At 40.7% G+C, this 22784-nt stretch overlaps 2 protein-coding genes across 7 annotated transcripts in view; both read left to right on the top strand.

Annotated features, from left to right (window-relative positions):
• cntnap1 (contactin associated protein 1) overlaps positions 1 to 22784 on the top strand; it is a 1152571-nt gene that overhangs the window by 697681 nt on the left and 432106 nt on the right. The window lies entirely within an intron of this gene.
• LOC121268995 (PSMC3 interacting protein) overlaps positions 1 to 22784 on the top strand; it is a 55413-nt gene that overhangs the window by 21180 nt on the left and 11449 nt on the right. For both annotated transcript variants that reach the window (XM_041173327.1, XM_041173328.1), the window contains 2 exons: positions 2309 to 2398; positions 6194 to 6305. In XM_041173327.1, the coding sequence (XP_041029261.1) occupies positions 2309 to 2398; positions 6194 to 6305 (202 nt within the window). The remainder of the gene's footprint in view (positions 1 to 2308; positions 2399 to 6193; positions 6306 to 22784) is intronic.

Consider the following 22784-nt stretch of genomic DNA (forward strand, 5'->3'; position numbering starts at 1 on the left):
ATGCCTACCCATTTCTGGTATCGTCTTTGCAAATCTTCTCTGCACCCTTTCCAGTGACTCTATATCCATTTTATAGTATGGCGACCAGAACTACACATAGTCCTCTGAATGTATTCTAACCAAGGTTCAATAGAGTTTAGCATAACTTCCTTACTTTTTAATTCTATCCCCGCTGAAATAAAGCCCAGTGCTTAGTATGCACTTTTTATTGCCTTACTAACCTGTGACCCAACTTTTAGTGGTTGATGTGTTTGTATTGCTGATTCCTTTGTTTCTCTGCCCCACCTGAATACTCACCTTCCAAGTAATCAGTGAAATGCACTACCTCACTTCATTTGCCAATTATTTGCCCATGCTGCAAGTTTATTTGTTGCAGTCTTCCTCAGTATTGACTACCTCCCTGCCAATCAATTTGGTGTCATTGCAAATTTAGAAATTGTGTTTTTGATTCAAAGTCCAAATCATTAATGTAAATTGTAAACAACAGTGGTCCTAGCACAGCTCCTTGTGCAACACTTCTTCCCACCTTCTGCCACTCTGAATTGCAACCCTTTACTACCGCTCTCCACTTTCCATTTGAAGGCAACTAGCAACTTATTCTGCCACTTGTTCTGTGACTCCACATTCTCTAACCTTATTCATTAGTCTATTATAGGCGCATTATTGAAGGCCTTTTGAAAATCCATTCTTTTTGCTTCCACCGATGTTAAGCTGAAAATTTGTTCTTTCCTTTTAGGTGAGATGGTGGCATAGTGGTAATGTTACTGGACTAGTAATCCAGAGGCTCAGGCTAATGCTGTGGGGACATGGGTGCAAAGCTGGAGGAATTTAAATTCAGTTAATAAATCTGGAATGTAAAGCTAGCCTCAGTGGTAACTATGACAGCCATCATCAATTGTTGTAAAGACCCATCTGGTTCACTAATGCCCTTTAGGGAAGGAAATCTGCCATCCTTACCTGGTCTGGCCTACGTATGACTCCAGACCCACAGCAATGTGGTTGACTCTTAACTGCCCTCTGAAATGGCCCAGCAAGCCCCTCAGTTCAAGGGCAATTAGGGATGGGCAACAAATGCTGGCCCTGGCAGTGACGCTTATATCCCATGAAAGGATAAATTAATCTGTTGAACATTGTTTTAAATGTTTTCTGTTTGTAGTACCTTTTCAAAAGCTACTTGAAAGCCTGGGAAGGCAATATCTACTGAGCATTCCTAATCCAATATCTTGGTGATTTCTTCAAAAACAATGCAATCAAGTCTGCACACACAATCACAGAATTGTTACGATACAATAGGAGGCCATTTGGCTCTCTGAATGAGCAACTCACTTAGTGCTGTTATCCCACCTTCTCCTCGTAACCCTGTACATTCTTCCTTTTCAGATAACTGTTTAATCCCCTTTTGAATGCTCAGTTGAATCTGCAAGTTAGGAAATGTCTTATTTTCTAGATGATGTGTGTTTAAATTGAAACTACAGGAACTAAGACATTAAAATAGAAAGAGCTGTACTTTGAGTTCCATAGCATATGAAATGAGGGGATTAGAAGTGAACAGGTGGAATGCTATCCATTTGCCTGGATGAGTGCAGCTCCAACAATACTCAAAAAACTCAACACCATCCTGGGCAAAGCAGCCAGATTGATTGGCATCCCAATTCACCATCTTAAACATTCACTCCCTCCACCTGCAACTCATAGTGGCAGCAGTGTGTGCCATCTACAAGATGCACTGCAGCAACTTAAAGGCTCCTTCGACTGCATCTTCCAAACTTACAACGTCTACCATCTAGAAGGACAAGGGCAGCAGATACATGGGAACACAATCACCTGCAAGTTCCCCTCCAAGTCCCACACCATCCTGACTTGTAACTACATTGCCATTCCTTCACTGTCGCTGGGTCATCCTGGAACTTTCGTCCTAACAGCATTGTGGGTGTACCTACACCTCATGGACTGCAGCCGTACAAGAAGGGGGCTCTCCACCACCTTCCCGGACAATAAGGGATGGATGATAAATGCTGGCGTAGCCTGTGATGCCCACGTCCTGTGAATGAATAAAATAAAATTGCTGCTTTTAGAAATGAATGTTTTCATTGGTCTGGTTTCCAGTCACTAATAGCAGTTTCCTGGGACCTTCGAGCCTCTTAATACTGGTAACATGTTCTGAGATCTGCTTTCTGGTTTGGATTTTGTCCTGTCTGGGATGGAACCATTTGCTGGTATGCCTGAGGGATTGACAGCAGCACTGGAACAGTTCTTGTTACTCTTTGCTGTATCAGTTTCTTTCATCACATATGATCTTTTGTTGCAGGCTGCAGTGAAAGCTCTTGAACAACTAACTCAAGATGGTAAAATAAAAGAAAAGGTGTACGGGAAACAGAAAATCTACTTTACTGATCAGGTGAGAAAGTGAGCATTTTCAGTTCAGCTGCTAGGTTTTGAATATAGGATATTTAATTGGCTTGTCTGTGATGGCCTGTGTTTCAGTGAGTCTTTCTACAGATTCCAGTAGGTTGGCCTTAACCAGCACTTCCAAAGTACAAAACAGAGGAACAAGAGACTGGATGAAAGCTACTGACAACTAAATCGTCACTTTCCATTAAACCATAAGACGTAGGAGCAGAAGTATGCCATTCGGCCCATCGAGTTTGCTCTGCCGTTCATTGAGTTCATGGCTGATTGATAATCCTCAACTCCACTTTCCTGCTTTTTCCCCACAGCCCTTGATTCTCTTAATAATTAAAAATCTGTCTATCTCAGCCTTGAATATATTTAACGGCCCAGCCTCTACAGCCCTCTGCGGCAAAGAGTTCCACAGATTGACTGCCCTTTGAGAGAAGAAATTCCTCCTCATCTCTGTTTTAAATGGATGCCCCCTTACTCTGTGATTATGCCCCCCAGTCCTAGACTCTCTTACAAGGGGTAACAACCTCTCAGCATCTACCCTGTCAAGCCCCCTAAGAATCTTAAGTTGCAATAATGCCTCTCATTCTTCTAAATTCCAATGAGTACCGGCCCAACCTACTCAACCTCTCCTCATAAGAAAACCCCTCCATATCCGGGATCAACCTAGTGAACCTTCTCTGAACTACCTCCAATGCCAGTATATCTTTCCTTAGATAAGGGGACCAAAATTTTTCACAGTATTCTAGATGTGGTCTAACCAGTGCCTTGTATAGTTTCAGCAAGACTTCCCTAAATTATACTCCATTCCCTTTGAAATAAAGGCCAACATTCCATTTGCCTTCCCTATTACCTGCTGAACTTGTATGTTGAACTTGCAGGTGCAACACCTGCCCCTTTACCTCCTCCCTCCGCACCATCCAAGGGCCCAAATACTCCTTTCAGATGAAGCAGTGCTTCATTTGCACCTCCTTCAATTTGGTCTACTGCATTCGCTGCTCCCAATGTGGTCTCCTCTACATTGGAGAGACCAAATGCAGACTGGGTGACCGCTTTGCGGAACACCTTCGGTCCATCTGCAAGCATGACCCAGATCTTCCTGTCGCTTGCCATTTCAACATACCATCCTCCTCTCATGTCCTTGGCCTGCTTCAATGTTCCACTGAAGCCCAATGCAAACTGGAGGAACAGCACCTCATCTTCCAATTAGGCACTTTACCGCCATCCGGGCTTAACATTGAGCTCAACAACTTCAGACCATGAACTCTCCTCTATCGTCACCCCTTTTACCCCCCCATTTTCAATATTCATTTTTATTTTTTATCCACTTATTTTTATTTATTTTCATTTTTATTCATTGTTTAATCCCCACTTTTTATCCGATTTTCAATCTTTTCTCCTCAACATCGTCCCCTCCCCCCACCCCAGCCCCCACAAGGGCCATCTGTCACTTGTTCATGTTCTTTTCAGAGTGCTTACCCTTGTCCTGCTTTTAATACTTCTGCTTTCTTAACTTAATGCCACTATCAGCACCTCCTTTAGCCCTTACCATTACCATTAACAACCCCTTTGTCCTTTTGTTTATGACATCTTTGTCAATCTCTCCTTTGCCCCTACCTATCGCTGGCCTATCCAGCTTCACCTGCTCCACCCCCCTTAAATAGTATAAATTTCATCATATTTTTACTTCTGTTTAGCTCTGAAGAAGAGTCATACGAACTTGAAACGTTAACTTTGTTTCTCTCCACAGATGCTGTTAGACCTACTGAGTGTTTCCAGCATTTTCTGTTTTTGTTTTGGATTTCCAGCATCAGCAATATTTTGCTTTGAATTTGTATGTTAGCCTTTTGGGATTCATGCACAAGGACTTCCAAATCCCTCTGTGCTGCAGCCTTCTGCAGTCTTTCCCCATTTAAATAATATTCAGCTCCTCAATTCTTCCTGCCAAAATGCATAACCTCACATTTTCCCACATTATATTCCATCTGCCAAGTTTTTGCCCACTCATTTAACCTGTCTATATCCCTCTGTAGACTCCTTGTGTCATCCTCATCACTTGCCTTCCCACCTATTTTTGTGTCATCCGCAAACTTGGCGATAGTACATTCGCTTTCCTCATCTAAGTCATTAATATATTTTGTAAATAATTGTGGCCCCAGCACTGATCGCTGCGGCACTCCACTAGTTACAGATTGCCATCCCAAAAATGCTCCCCTTATCCCAATTCTCTGTCTTCTATTAGCTTGCCAGCCCTTTATCCATGCCAATATACTACCCCCAACACCATGGGCTCTTATTTTATTAAGTAACCTTATGTGCAGTACCTTATCAAATGCCTTTTGGAAATCCAAATATATTATGTCTACTGGTTCCCCTTTATCTGTCCTGCTTGTTACCTCCTCAAAGAATTCTAATCAATTTGTTAGGAATGGTTTCCCCTTCATGAAGCCATGCTGACTCTCCTTGATTAGATTATGTATTTCTAAATGCTCTGTTATTACATCCTTTCCTTTACAATATTTAGTGTTAATAGGTCAGTGTGGTTAAACATATATTTTCCATTAGCTCAAATTCTATTTAACGTAATGTTTTTCCAATGGAGCTTTCATTAAACTGTATTCTGAAGTGAAATTGTGAATATTGGAATAGACATTGTCTCATGGAATGGGGCTGTTCACTAATTACTTCAGTTTATAGCTGTTAATGACATCAATTGTGAAGCTGCCATGCCAGTCCACAGCAAGACCTGGTTAACTCCAGACTTCTGACAACAGATAAGTAATTTTTGTGCCATATAAATGCCAGATAATGAGCAAGAGCTAACCCACCAACCTCATAATGACCTCGAGCAGCACCATCATTACTGCATCTTCCGCCATCGACATTTGAGGTGTCAGAACTGAAGAGAATCTTAACTGGGCTTACCATATTAATACTGTGCCTATAAGAGCAGGGCAGAGGCCGGGTATTCTCTGATGAGTGGCTCATCTTCTGACTGTTCGTTAAATTCTAGAACAGCTCCCAAGGATTGGAAGGTAGAAAATGCAACCCTGGTGTTTAGAGTCATAGGCTCATTCTGGCATTGAGGGAGGCTACTTGGCCCATCCAATGCTGGATCTATCAAATCCTCCAGGGCCAATAAAAGTACTGTGGAAGATTCATCATCTTTCCCCTCGGCTCACCTGGGAGAGCACACAGTTCTCCATAAAGGAATGATTGGATATACATCCCCCAGATCACCTCTAAGTCTATGCAGACCTAAGTTTTTGAACCTTTTAGAGAGATTCTTTAAGCTACAAATCTTTTTTTAGTTATCCCCTGGACCTTTAAGGTCACTATGTCACCCAGCATATGGACACAGTACTCCAGATGTGGTCTTTGATTCACACTGAATGATCTGTTAATACAACATGCAGTGATGCAATGTGGCCGCAATGTGCATGATCTACAGGATGCACAGCAACAATTCACCAGGGTTACTTTGACAGCAGCTTTATTTTCTGTGACCTTTATTGCTGAGAACTGCAAGCACAGCAATGGTGTGGGAAAAATCATCACCTCTGAGTTCCACAACAAATTACACACCATCCTGACTTGTGCATGCATCCTTCATTATCACTGAGTCAAGATCTATTGTGTGCTATTGCCAAAAGATTTGCAGCAATTCATAAAAGAAAGCCCACCACCAGCTCAGGATGACTGGAGATGGGTATTAAGTGTGCCTGTGTTGGTGTCTGTACGTCCAAAAAAACAAATTTCTCACTGTTTGTTACTCTTATCTCATTTCCTCTAGAGTCAGTTTGCAGCTGTTGGTGAAGCTGATCTGAAGACCCTGGACATTCAGCTCAGTGGCCTGAGTGAGAAGTTCCAGAATGTTCAACAGAGCTGCCGGCAAATGGAAGCAGGTATGTTGATGAGGGGGTGTTGAGTAGTTTGGAAATTCAGGGACAGGGATATCTTGAACTAATAACAATTACATGTTTATACTTTCAATTCTTTTCCTTTACCCTAATGTGGACAGTACAAAAATATGAAGTGACCATATTGGTGTCCCAATATGTATATTCTAACTAGTCTGCGGCTACACAGAGGGTTGGATGGTGCAGCGACTCATACTGGCTTTTCAGTTCTGGGACTGAACTCAGTCTCAAGGATATAGAATTCTCCATGGCGATAAGAGTCTTTGATTAAATTAGGTTTCAGACTGAGCCCAGTTGCTGCGCATGTGAATCCACAAATTATCAAATTCTAACACATCATCCCTCTCACTCAGAGAGGCCTTAGGAATGGCTAATTTAAGAAATAGAAAGGCACCATATGAAAATAACAGGCAGTAAAAGACCACCTGCAACCACCATGTTTGCCACACAGATATGATGTATGATAAGGTGCCTATTACACAACAGTTATGCCTGTAGCTCATTTTAACACTGGAAAAAGTCACAGTGTGGCTCATGGGAGTACAATCAAACAAAAATCTACACCCAACAAAAATAGAATATTATGATGGGTGTCAGAGTCTCTAAAAGGAAGAGAGAAAGTGGTGGAAATGTTTTGGGAGGGAAATCCAAAGCTTAGGACTCAGACAGCTGAAGACATTGCCAAAGGCTCTGGGAGGTGTGTAAGAGGCCAGAGTAGGAGAAACAAAGTTCTAAGAGTCATAGGGCTGGAGGAATGTAGATTCAAAGAAGAGCAAGGCCATGGAGGGATTTGAATGCAACAATGAGAATTTTAAATTTGAGGTGTTGGAACCAGAAGGCAATATAAGTCATCAAGAACAGGGATGATAGAATCAGATAGCACAGAAGAAGGTCATTTAGTCCATTGCGTCTTTGATGGCTCTTTGAAATCAATCAGTTTCACTCCTATGCTGTTTGACCATAAGAAATAAGATCTGGAAAGGCCATCATGGCTTATCTACCTCAACTCCACTTTCCCCATATCTCTTGTATGCTTCAGTGTCCAAACGTTTATTCACCTCAGCCCTGAATATACTCGAAGACTAAACATCTAGGAAGAATAAAGAGGCTATGATAAATCTCATAATGTTATTGGAATTTATTGTAAAATAGAGTAATAGTGGGGGGTGTGTGTGTGTCTTAATTAATTAGTCTGGGTGCTTGGATGTAAAAAGAGAGGCTAGGTTTGAAATGTTAATTAGGTAAACATGGAGAAGTTTAAAAAGATAGGTGTCAAAGGAACATTTGCATTTTTAAATAAATCAGACTACATTGTTTTCAAAGGAGATGTGAAAAGTGCCATCTAACTAGATGAAGTTTCGAAACAGTGTGTTTATTTTTCCCAAAGATTACTGGTAAAACCTAGTGCCATGAGAGGGTTTTATTGTCAGGGAGATAAAGTCCAAAGACATAATGAAACAATGGTATTTGCATTCATAGAGGAAAATATGTATAAAGGAGCAAAGGCTGTGTGGAAGGGAAGGCATTTTTATGATCTTACAAGTGTGTGAAAAGCCTTCAGCATCTATGCCTCAAGCTGCTGTCTTCAAAGGGTTGAAGTTAAGAAAACTCACTTGGAATTCGACTGGTTCAGGTTGTCATGTTTCTTCGCCTGAGTTTTAAAATCTGTCTTACTGTTGCCTTAACGAAAGTGTTACTGGGAGTTAACTTCTAAATCCCTTAATCAATTTATCATAGTAGCAATTTGTAGATATGTGTATGTATTTAAAATCATTTCTTTTATTAATAAATGCTTAATTTAGTTTTATAAAAACCTATAAGACTTGGTGGTCTTATTATTTCTGAATTCAAGGCATGCATCTTGAAATTTATATAAATTGAAAATTAGTTGTGACAGCTGTTTCAAGTTTCCCTCTGAGATTTGAACAACTCAGCATTTACCATCAGCTGTGTCTTAACAGTTGCAGCAAACTGCTTGGATAATAAGAGTCTAAATGGAGCAGAGGTGCAAAGGATTTAGGAGTACGCATTCACATATCACTAAAAGTAGCAATATAGGTTTATATGGCCATTTTAAAAATGCAAACAAAACACTGGTTTTCATTTCCACAGCAATGGAATTGAAAAGCAGATAAGTTTTGTTAAACTTGTATTGAATCTGTACATATGTGCAGAAAGGAGGATAGAGCAGATGAATGCATTGCTTGAGAGCGAGGGCGCAAGCGAGCGCAGAATGGAGAGCTTTAGATTCCTGCAGCATTAGAACCAATTACAGGAGAGCTGGGATTGTCGAGGCCAGCTGGGTTTGTTCCTCTATCGGGCTGGGACTGATGTCCATGCAAAGTGGTTTACTGGTGCTGTGGGGGAGGATTTAAACTAATTTGGCAGGGGGTGGGCACCAGGATGTAGCATTAAAAATGATAAACAAGGTGTGCAAAGGATTGAGGCAGACAGTACCTAAGTATGAAATAGTACAGTATTAGATGGGATCAGACGGATGATGCGGGAAGGTCAAATATACATACATTGCAGTGTATGTGTGTAAACAGAAGAACTGTGCTAAATAAGGTTGGTTAGCTGCAAATAACCACAAGGGAATTTTGTGTTGGAGAAATAGGAAAACTGGCAACAAGAGTGGCTGGTTTGAGTACTAAATGCTGCAGGATACAAGGCTTTCAGGAAAGAAAGTAGGTGGTGGCAATATTGTGTAAGGAGAATATTGCAACTTTAGAGAGAGAGGATGCCCTAGAGGGGAAAAGGGCAGAATCTATTTGTGTAGAGTTTTAAAAAAAAGTGTCATTATTTTACTGGGTGTATTCTATAGGCTACCAACTAATGGGAAGGATATAGAGGAGCAAATTTGTATGAAAATTAGAGTAGTGATAATGGGACACTTCAATTAATATAGAGTGGGATAATTTAAAGGGTAGAGAGGGGAAACATTTCTGAAGTGTTCAGGAGAGTTTCTTTGATCAGTACGTTTCTGGCCCAAAGAGGAAGGAGGCATTATTAGATCTGAATCTGGGGAATAAGGTGGCCATGTGGATCAGCAGTCAGCAGGGGAACATTTAGGGAACAGTGACCATAGTATCATAAAGCTTAGATTAATTATGGAAAATGAAAGAAACAATCTAAAGTAAAAAAATATTTAAATTGGAAAATAGAACAGAACAGATTTGCCCCAGGTAAATTGGAATCAAAGATTAGCAGACAAAAATATAAAAAGAGGAAATGGCTTGGGTACAGTCGATGAATGTTTCTACGAGGGGGAAGTTGGGCAACCAAAGCCAGAGCTCCCTGGATGACAGAGAGAGTAAATTAAGATGAAGTAGTAAAAGATGGTCTGTGCCAGATAGCAAATTGATAACACAGATGAGAACCAGGCTGAATATAGAAAGTTCAAAGGGGCGGGGGGGTGGGGAGGGCAAATTAAAGTATATGAGAAGAGACTGGCAACTAGCATAAAAGGGTATTCAGACCTCATTACTGTTTTAGTTCAAACATGGACCAAAGAGCTGAACTACAGAGGTGAGGTGAGGGTGACTGCCCTTGACATAAAGGCCGCATTTGATCGAGTGGGCATCAGGTAGCCCGAGCAAAACTGGAGTCAGTGGGAATCGGGGAAAACTCTCTGCTGGTTAGAGTCATAACTAGCACAAAAAAAGATGGTTGTGGTTGTTGGAGCTATATCATTTCAGTTCCAGGCTATCATTGCAGGAATTCCTCAGGATAGTATCCGAGGCCCAACCATCTTCAGCTGCTTCATCTATGACCTTCCTTCCATCGTAAGGTCAGAAATGGAGATGTTCACTGATGATTGCACAATGTTCAGCTCCATTCCCCCACTATCAACATCCTGGAGGGATATCATTGACCAGAAATTGAACTGGACTAGCCATATAAATACTGTGGCTAACAAGAGCAGATCAGAGACTAGGAATCCTGCCGCGAATATCTCACGTCCTCCCTCCCCAAAGCCTGTCCACAAGGCACAAGTCAGGGCGTGATTAAATATTCTCCACTGGCCTGGATGCGTGCAGCTGAAGAAGCTTGACACCATCCAGGACAAAGCAGCCAGCTTAATTGACACCCCTTCCACAAACATTCATTCCCTCCATGACCGATGAACAGTGGCAGCAGTGTGTATCATCTACAAGATGCACTATAGAAACTCACCAAGGCTCCTTAGGCAGCACCTTCCAAACCCATGACCACTACCGTCTAAAAGGACAAGGGCAGCAGATGCATGGGAACACCGCCACCTGTAAGTTCCCCTCTAAGCCACTCACCATCCTGATTTGGAAATATATTGCCGTTCCTTCACTGTCGCTGGGTCAAAATCCCAGGCTATTTTGGATCTGGCAATGTGTAATGAGGCGGGTTTAATAAATTATCTCAGAGTAAAAGATCCCCTAGTGACCATAACGTGGTTGAATTTAGCATTGTGTTTGAGAGTAAGAAACTTAGGTTGGAAACAACTGTGCTTAACTTAAATAGGGGTAATTACAAAGGAATGAGGGCAGAGTTGGCTGGAGTGGACTTGGAAAGGACTTTAGCAGAAAAGATGGTTGATGAACAATGACAGATGTTTAAGAAGATAGTTCACGACTCGCAACAAAGATATATCCCAGTGAGGAAGAAGGATTCTAGGAAGGGGATAAACCAACCATTGTTAACCAAGGAACTTAGGGATAGTATCAAATTGAAAGAAAATAACATACAATGTGGCAAAGATTAGTGTTAAGCCAGAGGATTGGGAAAGTTTTAAAAACCAACAAAGATGACCAAAAAAAAATAGGGGGAGAAAATAAACTTGGAGGGTAAAGTAGCAAGTAATATAAAAATGGACAGGAAGAGCTTCTTTAAATATATAAAAAGTATGAGAGAGGTTAAAGTGAACATAGGCTCCTTAGGGAATGAGGCTGGGGAATTAATGGGGAACCAGGAAATGGCAGAGGAGTTGAATAAATGCGTTGCATCAATCTTTACGTTATAAGACCTCTAACAGCATTCCAAAAAATTCTAAACAGTCAAGAGGCAAAGGCGATTGTGCCGTTGGACGGGGGGGACACAAAATAAATACAATAAGTATCACTAGAGAAAAAGTACTAGGGAAACCTACTTCACAATAAACCAGAAAAATATGAAAATTAGTATTCTTTCATCACATGCCTCCCACATTTAAGTCTAAAATAAATACAATAAGTATCACTAGAGAAAAGGCACCAGGGAACCAATGGGGCTAAAGGCTGATAAGCCCACTGGACCTGATGGGTTGCATCCTAGGATATTGAAGGAATTGAGGGGCATAGATAGGGTAGACAGGAATGAACTTTTCCCCTTGGTGGAGGGATCAATAACCAGGGGCTTAGATTTAAGGTAAGGGGCAGGAGGTTTAAAGGGGATGTGAGGAAGAATTTTTTCACCCAGTGTGGTGGGAATCTGATACTCACTAACTGAAAGGGTGGTAGAGGCAGAAACCCTCATAACATTTAAGAAGTATTTGGATGTGCACTTACGATGCCATGGCATACAAGGCTATGGGTCTAGTGCTGGAAAATGTGATTAGAATAGTTATGTATCTGTGACCAGCGCAGACTCAATGGGCCGAAGGCCTTTTTCTGTGCTGTAGACCTCTATGATTCTAAGTAGCTATACAGATGGTGGATGCATTGGTAGTAATCTTTCAAGAATCCTTAGATTCTTAAGTCCCAGAAGACTGGAAAACTGCCAATGTAACGCCCTTGTTCAAAAAGGGAGGGAGACAAAAAACCAGTAACAGTAGGCCAGTTAGCTTAACATCCATCATTGGGAAAATGTTAGAGTCTATTATAAAGGATGTAATAGCAGAGCATCTAGATATGCATAATATAATCAAGCAGAGTCAGCGTGGCTTCATGAAGGGGAAATTATGCCAGACAAATTTATTAGCATTCTTTGTGGAAATAGCAACCAGGATAGATAAAGGGGAACCAGTAGATGTAATATATTTGGATTTCCAAAAGTTGTTTGATAAGAATCACACATAAGGCTACTTAATAAGATAAGAGCCCATGTTATTGGGGGTAGTATATTAGTATGGATAGAGGATTGACTAACTAATAGAAGACAGAGAGTTGGGATTCGGGGGGACATTTTCAGGATGGCAACCTGTAACAAGCAGAGTACCACAGGGATTGGTGCTGGGGCCACAATTATTTACAATATATATTCATGACTTGGATGAGGGAAGTGAATGTACTATAACCAAGTTTGTGGATGACACAAAAATAGATGGGAAGGCAAGTGGTGAGGATGACAGTGTACAGAGGTATATATACAGGTTAAGTGAATGGGCAGAAACTTGGCAGATAGAATATAATGTGGGAAAATGTGAGGTTATTCACTTTGGCAGGAAGAATAGAGGAGCTGATTATTATTTAAATGGAAAAAGACTGCAGAAAGTTGCAGCACAGAGGGATTTGGGAGCCCTTGTGCATGAATCACATAAAGTTCAGCAGGTAATAGGGAAGGCAAATGGAATGTTGGCCTTTATTTCAAAGGGAATGGAGTATAAAAATAGGGAAGTCTTGCTAAAACTATACAAGGGACTCGTTAGACCACACCTAGAATACTGTGAACAGTTTTGGTTCCCTTATCTAAGGAAAGGTATGCTGGCATTGGAGGCAGTCCAGAGAATGTTCACTTGGTTGATCCTTGGTATGGAGGGATTTTCTTATGAGGGGAGGCTGAGTAGGTTGGGCCTGTATTCATTGGAGTTTAGAAGAATGAGAGGCGACCTTTTTTGAAAGATATAAGCTTCTTAGGGGGCTTGACAGGGAAGATACTGTTTCCCCTTGTGGGAAAGCCTAGGACCAGAGGGCATAAACTCAGAGTAAGGGGTTGCCCATTTGAGACAGAGATGAGGAGGAATTTCTTCATCTGGAGTGAATCCATGGAATTCTTTATCACTGAGGGCTGTAGAGGCTTTGTTGTTAAGTATATTCAAGCCTGAGATAGACAGATTTTTAATCAGTAAGGGAATCATAGACTATGGGGAAAAAGCAAGAAAGTGGAGTTGAGGATTATCAGATCAGCCATAATTTTATTGAATTGTGGAGCAGACTCTATGGGCTGAATGGCCTACTTCTACATCTTATGACCTTAAAATTGGCTGAGGGATAGGAAATAGGATAGAGTAATGGTTAATGGGTATTTTTCGGGCTGGAAGAAGGTTTGTAGTGGAGTTCCCCAGGGGTTGGTGTTGGGACCCTTGCTTTTCCTGATGTATATAAATGATCTAGATCTTGGTGTGCAGGGGAGAATTTCAAATTTTGCAGAAGATACAAAACTTGGGAGAATTGTAAACTGTGAGGACAACGTAGAACTTCAGAAGGATATTGACACTGGTGGAGTGGGCAGACAGGTGGCAGATGAAGCTTAGTGTGGAGAAGTATGAGATGATACACTTTGGTACACAGAACATGAACAGACAATGTAAAATAAAGCGTACTATTCTAAAGGGTCTGCAGGAGCAGAGCGACCTGGGTGTATAGTACATAAGTGATTAATGGTGGCAGGACAGGTAGAGAGAGCTGTTTCTAAAGCATACAGTATTCTAGGTTTCATTAATAGGGGCATAGATTACAAGAGCAGGGTGGTTATTGATGAACTTATATAAGGTACTGGTTAAACCTCTACTGGAGTATTGTGTGCAGTTCTGGGCACCACACTTTAGGAAGGATGTGAATGAATTGGAGAGAGTGCAGAAGAGGTTTACGAGAATGGTTCCAGGGATGAGATACTTCAGTCATGAGGAAAGATTGGAGAAGTTGGGACTGTTTTCCTTGGAGAGGAGAAGGCTAAGAGAGGACTTGATAGAAGTTTTCATGGTGTCTGGACAGAGTAAATAGGGAGAAACCGTTCCCGCTCGTTATCGGATTGAGAGGGCACAGTTTTGAAGTGTTTTGCAAAAGAAGCAAATGCGAGGTGGGAAAAAACTTTTTCACACAGCGAGTAGTTAGGGCTTGGAATGCACTGTTTGGAAGTGTGGTGGAGGCAGATTCAATTGAAACATTGAAGAAGGCACTGGATAATTATTTACAGAGAAACAATGTGCATTGTTACGGGGAAAAGGCAGGAGATTGGCACTAAATTAAAATGCTCAAGCGAGCTGGTGCAGACACAGTGGGCGGAATGGTCTCCTCTTATACCGTAACAGTTCTGTGATTGTCAGCAATTGCTGATTTTCACTTTTGGTCTTAGGGAGGGGTCCTACACAATCAATCATGACCCTAGTAAAAGGTTACTTAAAAGCTTGAATTGGAATTAAAGGTGCCAGCTTAATCATTGCTTATGGTTTCCCTATCACCTGACATATGTGGCATGTTCTACAGAATTTGACTCTATCTCTATGCAATCCAGGCCAATAAAAATGTTTTTGTATTTTTGCCTGTGTCTTTCTAATTCCTAAATGCCCCCTATTGGAATTTCCTGAGCTACTCCAAGAATGTCATTTCTACAGACAGATAGTATAACTATATGATGTACTTCCATCTATTTTTCACCTGATGAATCTTGATACGGTCACCACTTCCTCATTAATACATTACCCTTAAGGTAATAACATTCTGGAATACATTCTGCCTCTGTTTCTGAATAGGCTATCTCATATAAATGCTTTATTTGTGGTTCCTTTTGTTGTAGCCCTACCAACTGCCTTGAGCTAAACACGTTAGCCTCATTCTCTTCCATTTTCTCTTCCTGAACAATCTTATCAAAGATAGTATCAGCTAATTGAACTTCAACACCGTTTCCATGCATTTTAACTTCTTCTGCTCCCTGTTTCAATCTGTGAGCTTGTGATCTCATACTATACATTCTGGAAACAATCCAGGATGCTCTTTCTGCAACACTCCTCTTGAATGCACCTCTACAGGCTGCTTCACAACCGTAGGCATCAGTCACATCTGTGACCCAGCTATATCAATACCTAAAATAAATTGAACACCTACAATGAGCATTTTTTTCACTACTCTAACATTCCCCTTACCTGTTTTCCACTTAGTCTTTAAATTTACCTTCCACAGTGGAATAGGTTTAGCTTCTCCGTGAACCCCACTTATTATCACCTGTTCCTGCAATACTCCCTTTGAACAACAAATATCACTATGCCATAACATTAAGGATTGATCAACCCCTGTGCCTCCTAAAATTTTAATATCTTTACCTGCTCCACCCTGTATACATGGAAAGAGTTTCCCTTCACATACAAAATCTTTAAACATTTGTGCAACCTCCTCTTCAGAACTCCCTTCGATAAATTGTGAACACATTCCCACTTCTTTACCTATCACTGATGATTCCTGCTTTCCCTGTACACAAATCACTTTTTTCCTGTGCCCGGACATCAGAAACCACAGTATTTTTACTTCCAGAAATTTTCTGCATTCCAGTTATTGTAACAGGTTTTCCCTGTAACTTCCAACACATTGACTTTGTGCGCCCAACTTTATTACAATGAAAACACCTCAATTTTTGAGTGTCACTTCTACCCTCAGCACCTTCCTTTTAGTCTGAGAAAAAAAACTTCCTGGGAATTTCCAATTACTCCTCCTCTTTGCTGACTGCCTACCTTCCTTTCACCTGCCCCCTTTCTATCCTCCTCTGATTTAAAAGGGTGACGAGAAAAAGGTTTAGATCTATGAACTGACTCATAATCAGCAGCTATCTCTGCTGCTAGTCTTACCGCTTTAACCCTCTGTTCCTCTACATGAGTCTACATTGAATCTTTAAATTATTCCAAAATAATTATTTCTCTAAGAACTGTATATGTTGCCTCGACCTTTAATGCCAGTATCCACTGGTCAAAATTACTTTTTTTTTTAGTTTCTCACACTCAATATGTTTGCCCTGGCTGTTTCCTTATATTCCTAAATTTCTGCCTGTGCGCTTCCGGAACCAACTCATATGCACTCAAAATAGCCTTTTTTACCGCATCATAATCCACCGACTACTTCTGACAGTGAAGCAGAAACCTCATGAGCAACCCACTCACCTAGCCTGTAAAAGCAATGTCCGGTTTTCTTCTGGCTATTTCATTCGCTTAGCTATCTACACCCATTTCTTCAAACTTCGGAAGAACTTGCACAAGTTTAAACCTCTCCCCACTGGGTTTTAGTGATGGTTTTTTTGACAGTTTTTTCAACATCAGAACCTTCCTCAGTATCTGAGGTTTCTTTTTTAAAGTTTAGCTTTTATAGCCATAATTCTCTTTCTCTTTCCTTCTCTCTCTCCTCCATTGCTAACTTTCCCCTCTGGAGGTTGAGTTCTCGCATTTCCATTTCTCTTTGAAATACTCTCTTTCTCTGCCCTTTTTTTTGTTGCCTCTAGTTCAAGTTTTCTCATTGTTTATTCAAATTCAAGCTTCCTCATTTGTAACTGAAGTCTCACTACCTCCAGCTGTGATACGGTAGTGTCAGGTATCACTTCCAACTTTAAATGCTGTACTAACACTTCAAATATGTCTGCTTTTTTTGCCGTTACAGGTAACCCCAACTGCAACTTATCTGCCAATTCTGTTAACTTAAACTTAGATACTTTTAGCAACCCAATCAGAGTTACATCTTCTACTTCCAAAAAAGTTTTAGCCATGGATACAGCCATTTTTGCAGTCTCACCACTTTAAAATCCCTCACCCCAACTCCTGAATTCAATGTGCTTCTCGTACTCGTAGCCTTAAGACTTACCAACTCCAAACCAATCGAGGAATTTCAAAATTTCCCCCTAAGTGCCCCCAATTTGTTATGACATGGCAGATGATATGTGCCATGTGGACCAAATCCATGAGGGAAAATTGGTCATGCTATCACAATGGTTTTGCAATTTGTATTTATTACGTGATGTGTGCACTGAATTCAGAAGTAGTAACTCCACGAAGACCTGTAGGGATTTTTAAAAACAAAATTAATATATCTTTAACAAAATATAAAAGAATTAAAGCACTTACATAAGACCACAAATTACTTAATACTCTAATAACTCCTAAAACTCCTAATTAACCTGACTCCCAGTTACACTCCCTTTAAGGCAACGGTCCAAAATAGATGTTAGATTTAAAACAAACTCAGCAAGTTAAGACAATACCCTGGACACTGGAATTCCAAATGGCTTATCCCCCAAGTTCAGTTTTGTTAGATAGCAGATTTATGCATGAATGCTGAAGGCTTCATTAAGGCTATTTCACATACTCCTCTTAGATCTTACATGGACTTCTGACACATAGCCTTTCATTCTCCTTTAGATATGTTTCTCTTTTTTTAATATGTGAATTGTATTGTTCCATATGTCTTTGAAACTGTATCTTCCTCATGATATAAAACTTTCATATTGCCAATATATATTGTCGGTAACCTTTGGGGAAAAATAAACATATTCTTTAGCCTTGCTTATCTGCTGAGTTGTAAATAGACTAAGATACCACTGAAATCCAAATCTCCCATCGTTTATCTAAAAATGCTAATTCCCTTCACACATTACATGCTAAGCCAGCATCCATGTTTACTCATTAGCATGTCAAGCACCTAGCTTCTTTTGATGATTTCAAACTTGCAGTCCACTTGACTACAAAATGTAATTAAGTAACACACACCCAACTATACTTACCCCCATAAACCCAATTCACAATAAACCAGAAAAATATTATGAAAATTAGTATTCTTTCATCACATGCCTCCTAGTTTTAAGTATAAATCATTAATATATGCAACAAACAAGCAAGGGTCCCAACACTGAGCCCTGTGGAACACCACTGGAAACCGTTTTCCATTTGCAAAAACATCCATCTACCATTACCCTTTGTTTATGTCACTGAGCCAATTTTGGATCCAACCTGTCACCTTTCCCTGTATCCTATGCGATCTCACTTTCCTGACCAGTCTGCCATCTGGGAACTTGTCAAATGCCTTATTGAAATCCATGTCGACAACATCCACTGCACTACCCTCGTCAATTCTCCTTGTTACTTCCTCAAAAAACTCTATTACATTATTAAGACACAATGTTCCCCTAACAAAGCCATGCTGTCTATCGCTGATCAATCCATGCCTTTCTAAGTGACAGTTTATCTTTTCTCTCAGAATTGTTTCCAATAATTTGCCCACCACTGAAGTCGGACTGACCGGCCTATAATTTTCTGGCCTATCCCTCACACCTTTTTTAAATAAAGCAACATTCACAGACCTCCAATCCTCTGGGACATCGCCTATGTCTAGTGAGGATTGCAAAAATGATCCTCAGAGCATCCACTATTTCCTCCCTGGCTTCCTTCAACAGCCTGGGATACAATCCGTCTGGCCCTGGTGCTTTATCCACCTTCTAGGATGCCAGTCCCTCTAGTACTTTCCCTCTCACTATGCTTATTGTATCTAATATTTCACACTCCTCCTGTTTAACTAGAACATCTGCATCATCCCTCTCCTTAGTGAAGACAGAGACAAAGTACTTATTGAGAACCCTGCCCACCTCTTCAGCATCAGTGCGCACAAGTTTCCACGTACATATGTGGTCAGCCCTACCTTTTCCTTAGTTATTTTCTTGTTCTTAATGTAGTGGTAAAACATCTTAGGGTAGTCTTTGATTTTACCTGGCAATATTTTTTCATTTCCTCTCTTTGCTTTCCTAATTTCCATTTCTATTTCACCCCTGTACTTTCTGTACTCCTCTAGTCTTTCTACAGTATTAAGTCTTTTGTGACTTAACATGACTGTTGTAAGCTTTCTTTTTCTGCTTTATCTTGGCCTGTATGCTTCTGGATAACTAGGGGGCTCTAGATTTTGGCAATATCACCCTTTTCCTTTGTGGGAACATGTCTACAATTGTGTCCAATTCTGGGCACTGCACTTAGGCCTTTAGAGGGTGCAGAAAAGATTCATGAGAATAGTTCCAGATGTGAGGGATTTAAGTTATATGGATCGATTGGAGAAGCTGAGGCTGTTTTCCTTACAGGAAAGAAGATGGAGAAGAGATTTTAGAGGTGTTCAAAATCATCGGGGGTCCAGACAGAGTAGGTAGAAGAGCGAGCGGGCACAGATTTTAAAAAGAAGCAAAAGTGATCACAGAAGTACAGAATTGTTACAACGCAGAAGGAAGCCATTCGGCCCATCGTACCTGTGGCAGTTCTCCAAATGAGCAATTCAGCTAGTTCATTCTCCCGCCTTCTACCTGTAACCCCACGCATTGTTCTTTTTCAAATAACGATCTATTTCTCTTTTGAAAGTCTCAATTGAACCCTGCCTCTACCACACTCTGAGACATTGCATTCCAGACCCTAACGAGCCATTGTGAGAAAAAGTTCTTCCTCATATCGCTTTTACTTCATTTGCCAATTACTTTAAGCCTGTGCCCTCTCATTCTCGATCCTTTCACAAGTGGGGACAGCTTCTCCCTACCTAATCTGTCCAGACCTCTCATGATTTTGAATTCTTCTATCAGATCTCCTCTCAGCCTTCTCTCCTCCAAGGAAAACAGTCCTAACTTCTCTAGTCTATTTTCATAACTGAAGTTCCTTAAATCTGGAACCATTCTTGTGAATCTTTTCTACACACTCTCCAATGCCTTTACATCCTTCCTAAACTATGGGCCCCACAATTGGACATAGTACTCCAGCTGAGGCAGAACTAGTGTCTTATACAAGTTCAACATAATCTCCTTGCTCTTATACTCAATGCCCCTATTAATAAAGCATAGGATACTGTATGCTTTATTAACAGGGCTCTCCACCTTTCCTGCCATCTTCAATGACTTATGCACATATACACCCAGGCTCTCTGCTCCTGCACCCTCTTTAGAATTGTACCCTTTATATTGTTTCTCCATGTTCTTCCTACCAAATGAATCACCTCACATTTCTCCACATTGAACTTCATCTGCCACCTGTCTGCCCATTCCACCAACTTATCTGTGTCTCCTTGAAGCTCAACCCTATCCTCCTCACAGTTTACAATCCCTCCAAGTTTCATATCATTCGCAAAGTTTGAAATTGTACATCAAGGTCCAGGTCATTAATATATATCAGGAAAAGCAAGGATCTCAACACTGACCCCTGGGGAACTCCACTACAAATCTTCCTTCAGCCCGAACAACACCCATTAACCACTACTTTCTGTTTCCTGTCACTCAGCCAATTTCGTTTTCAATTTGCTACTGTCCCTTTATTCCATGAGCTATAACTTTTCTCACAAGCCTGTTGTACGTATAAACATACGAACACACGATTAGGAGCAAGAGTAGGTCATTCGACTCCTCGAGCCTGCTCCACCATTCTATAAGGTCGTGGTGATCTGATTGTTATCTCAACTCCATATTCCACCTATCCCTGATAACCTTTGACTCCCTTGTTAGTCAAGAATCTTATCTACCTCTGCCCTAAAAATATTTGTTGACCCTGCTTCCATTGCTCTCTGGGGGAGGGAGTTCCAAAGACTCACGACCCTCAGAGAAAAAATTTCTCCTCATCTCGACCTTAAATGGGTGTCTCCTTATTTTTAGACTGTGTTCCATGGTTCTAGTCTCTCCCACAAGGGCAAGCATCCTGTCAACAACCACCCTGTCAAGTCTCCTCTGGACCCTATATGTTTCAATAAGATAACATCTCATTCTTCTAAACTCTAATGGATGTAGGCCCAGCCTGTCCAACCTAACCCTGTAAGATAAACCCCCCCACCTCATTCCAGGTATCAGTCGAGTGAACCTTCCCTGAACTGCTTCCAATGAATTTATATCCTTTCTTAAATAAGGAGACCAAAACGGTACATAGTACCCTAGATGTGGTTTCACCAATGCTCTGTACAACTGGAGCAAAACATTCCTACTTTTACATTCCACTCCCCTTGCAATAAATGTCAACATTCCATTTGCCTTCCTGATCCTTACTGTACCTGCATACTAACTTTTCCTGATTTGTCTACCAGGACTCCCAGAGTTCTGCAATCTCTCTCCGTTTAAATAATATGCTGTTTTTTTATTCTACCTGCCAACATGGACAAGTTCACATTTTCCCACATTATACTCCATTTACCAAATTTTTGCCCACTCACTTAACCTATCTATGTCCCTTTGCAGACTCCTGATGTCCTCTTCATAACTACATTTCTACCATCTTTGTGTCATCAGCAAACTTAGCAACCATACACTCAGTGCCTCCATCCAAGTCACTGATATAAGTTGTAAATAGTTGAGGCCCCAGCATTGATCCCTGTGGCACTCCACTTGTCACATCTTGCCAACTCAAAAGTGACCCATTTATGCCTACCCTCTTTCCTGTTAGCTAACCAATCCTCTATCCATGTTAATATGTTATCCCTACACCACGAGCTGTTATTTTGTGTAGAAAACGTTGATTTTTTTTTGGCAGCTTGCCAAATGCCTTCTGGAAATCTAAGTACAGTACACCCACAGGTTCCCCTTTATCCACATTGCTTGTTACTTCCTTGAAGAATTCCGATAAATTAGTCAAACATGGTTTCCCTTTCACAAAACCATGTTGTCTTTGCCTGATTGCATTGAGATTTTCTAATTTGCCCGCTATAACCTCCTTAATAATAGATTGCTGCAATTTCCCTGTGACAAATGTCAAGCTAACTGGCCCGTAGTTTCCTGCTTTCTGTCTCTCTCCTTTCTTGACGAGAGGAGTCGCATTTGCTATTTTCCAATCTGATGGGACTTTTCCAGAATCTAGAGAATTTTGTAAAATTAAAACCAATGCATCTACCGTCTCAGCAGCCACTTCTTTTAAGGCCCTAGGATGAAGTCCATCAGAACCTGGAGACATGTCAGTTTTTAGTTCTAATAATTTTCTCAGTACCCTTTCGTTGGTGATTGTAATTGTTTTAAGTTCCTCCCTCTTTCACCTGATTCTCAATTATTTCTGGGATGTTATTTGTTCTACAGTGAAGACAGACACGAAATATCTGTTCAATTCATCTGCCATTTCCTTATTTTCCATTATTAATTCCCCAGATTCTCTCTCTAGAGGACTAATGCTCATTTTACTATTTTCCCTCTTTACATACCTGTAGAAACCTATACTATCTACTTTCATATTTTTAGCTAGCTTTCTCTCATACTCTAATTTGCCCCGCCTTATTAATCTTTTAGTCATTCTTGCTGTTCTTTGTATACTTTCTAATTTTCTGACCTGCCATCCATCTTTGCGGAATTATACGTATTTTCTTTCAATTTGATACTACCTTTAACTTCCTTGGTTAGCCACAGGTGGTGCATCCTTCCCTGTGAGTCTTTCTTTCTCACTGGAATGTTTCTTCTGAGTATTCTGAAATAGCTCCTTAAATTTCTGCCAATGCATCTCTACTGACCTATGTCTTAATCTAATTTCCCAGTTCATTTTAGCTAGCTCTGTCTTCATGTACTCGTAATTGGCCTTATTTAAGTTTAAAACACTAGAAGCCTATTCTGGTTGGTGCTAAA

The sequence above is a fragment of the Carcharodon carcharias genome, chromosome 23 (genome assembly GCF_017639515.1).
Source record: "Carcharodon carcharias isolate sCarCar2 chromosome 23, sCarCar2.pri, whole genome shotgun sequence".
In the NCBI taxonomy this organism is placed as follows: Eukaryota; Metazoa; Chordata; class Chondrichthyes; order Lamniformes; family Lamnidae; genus Carcharodon; species Carcharodon carcharias.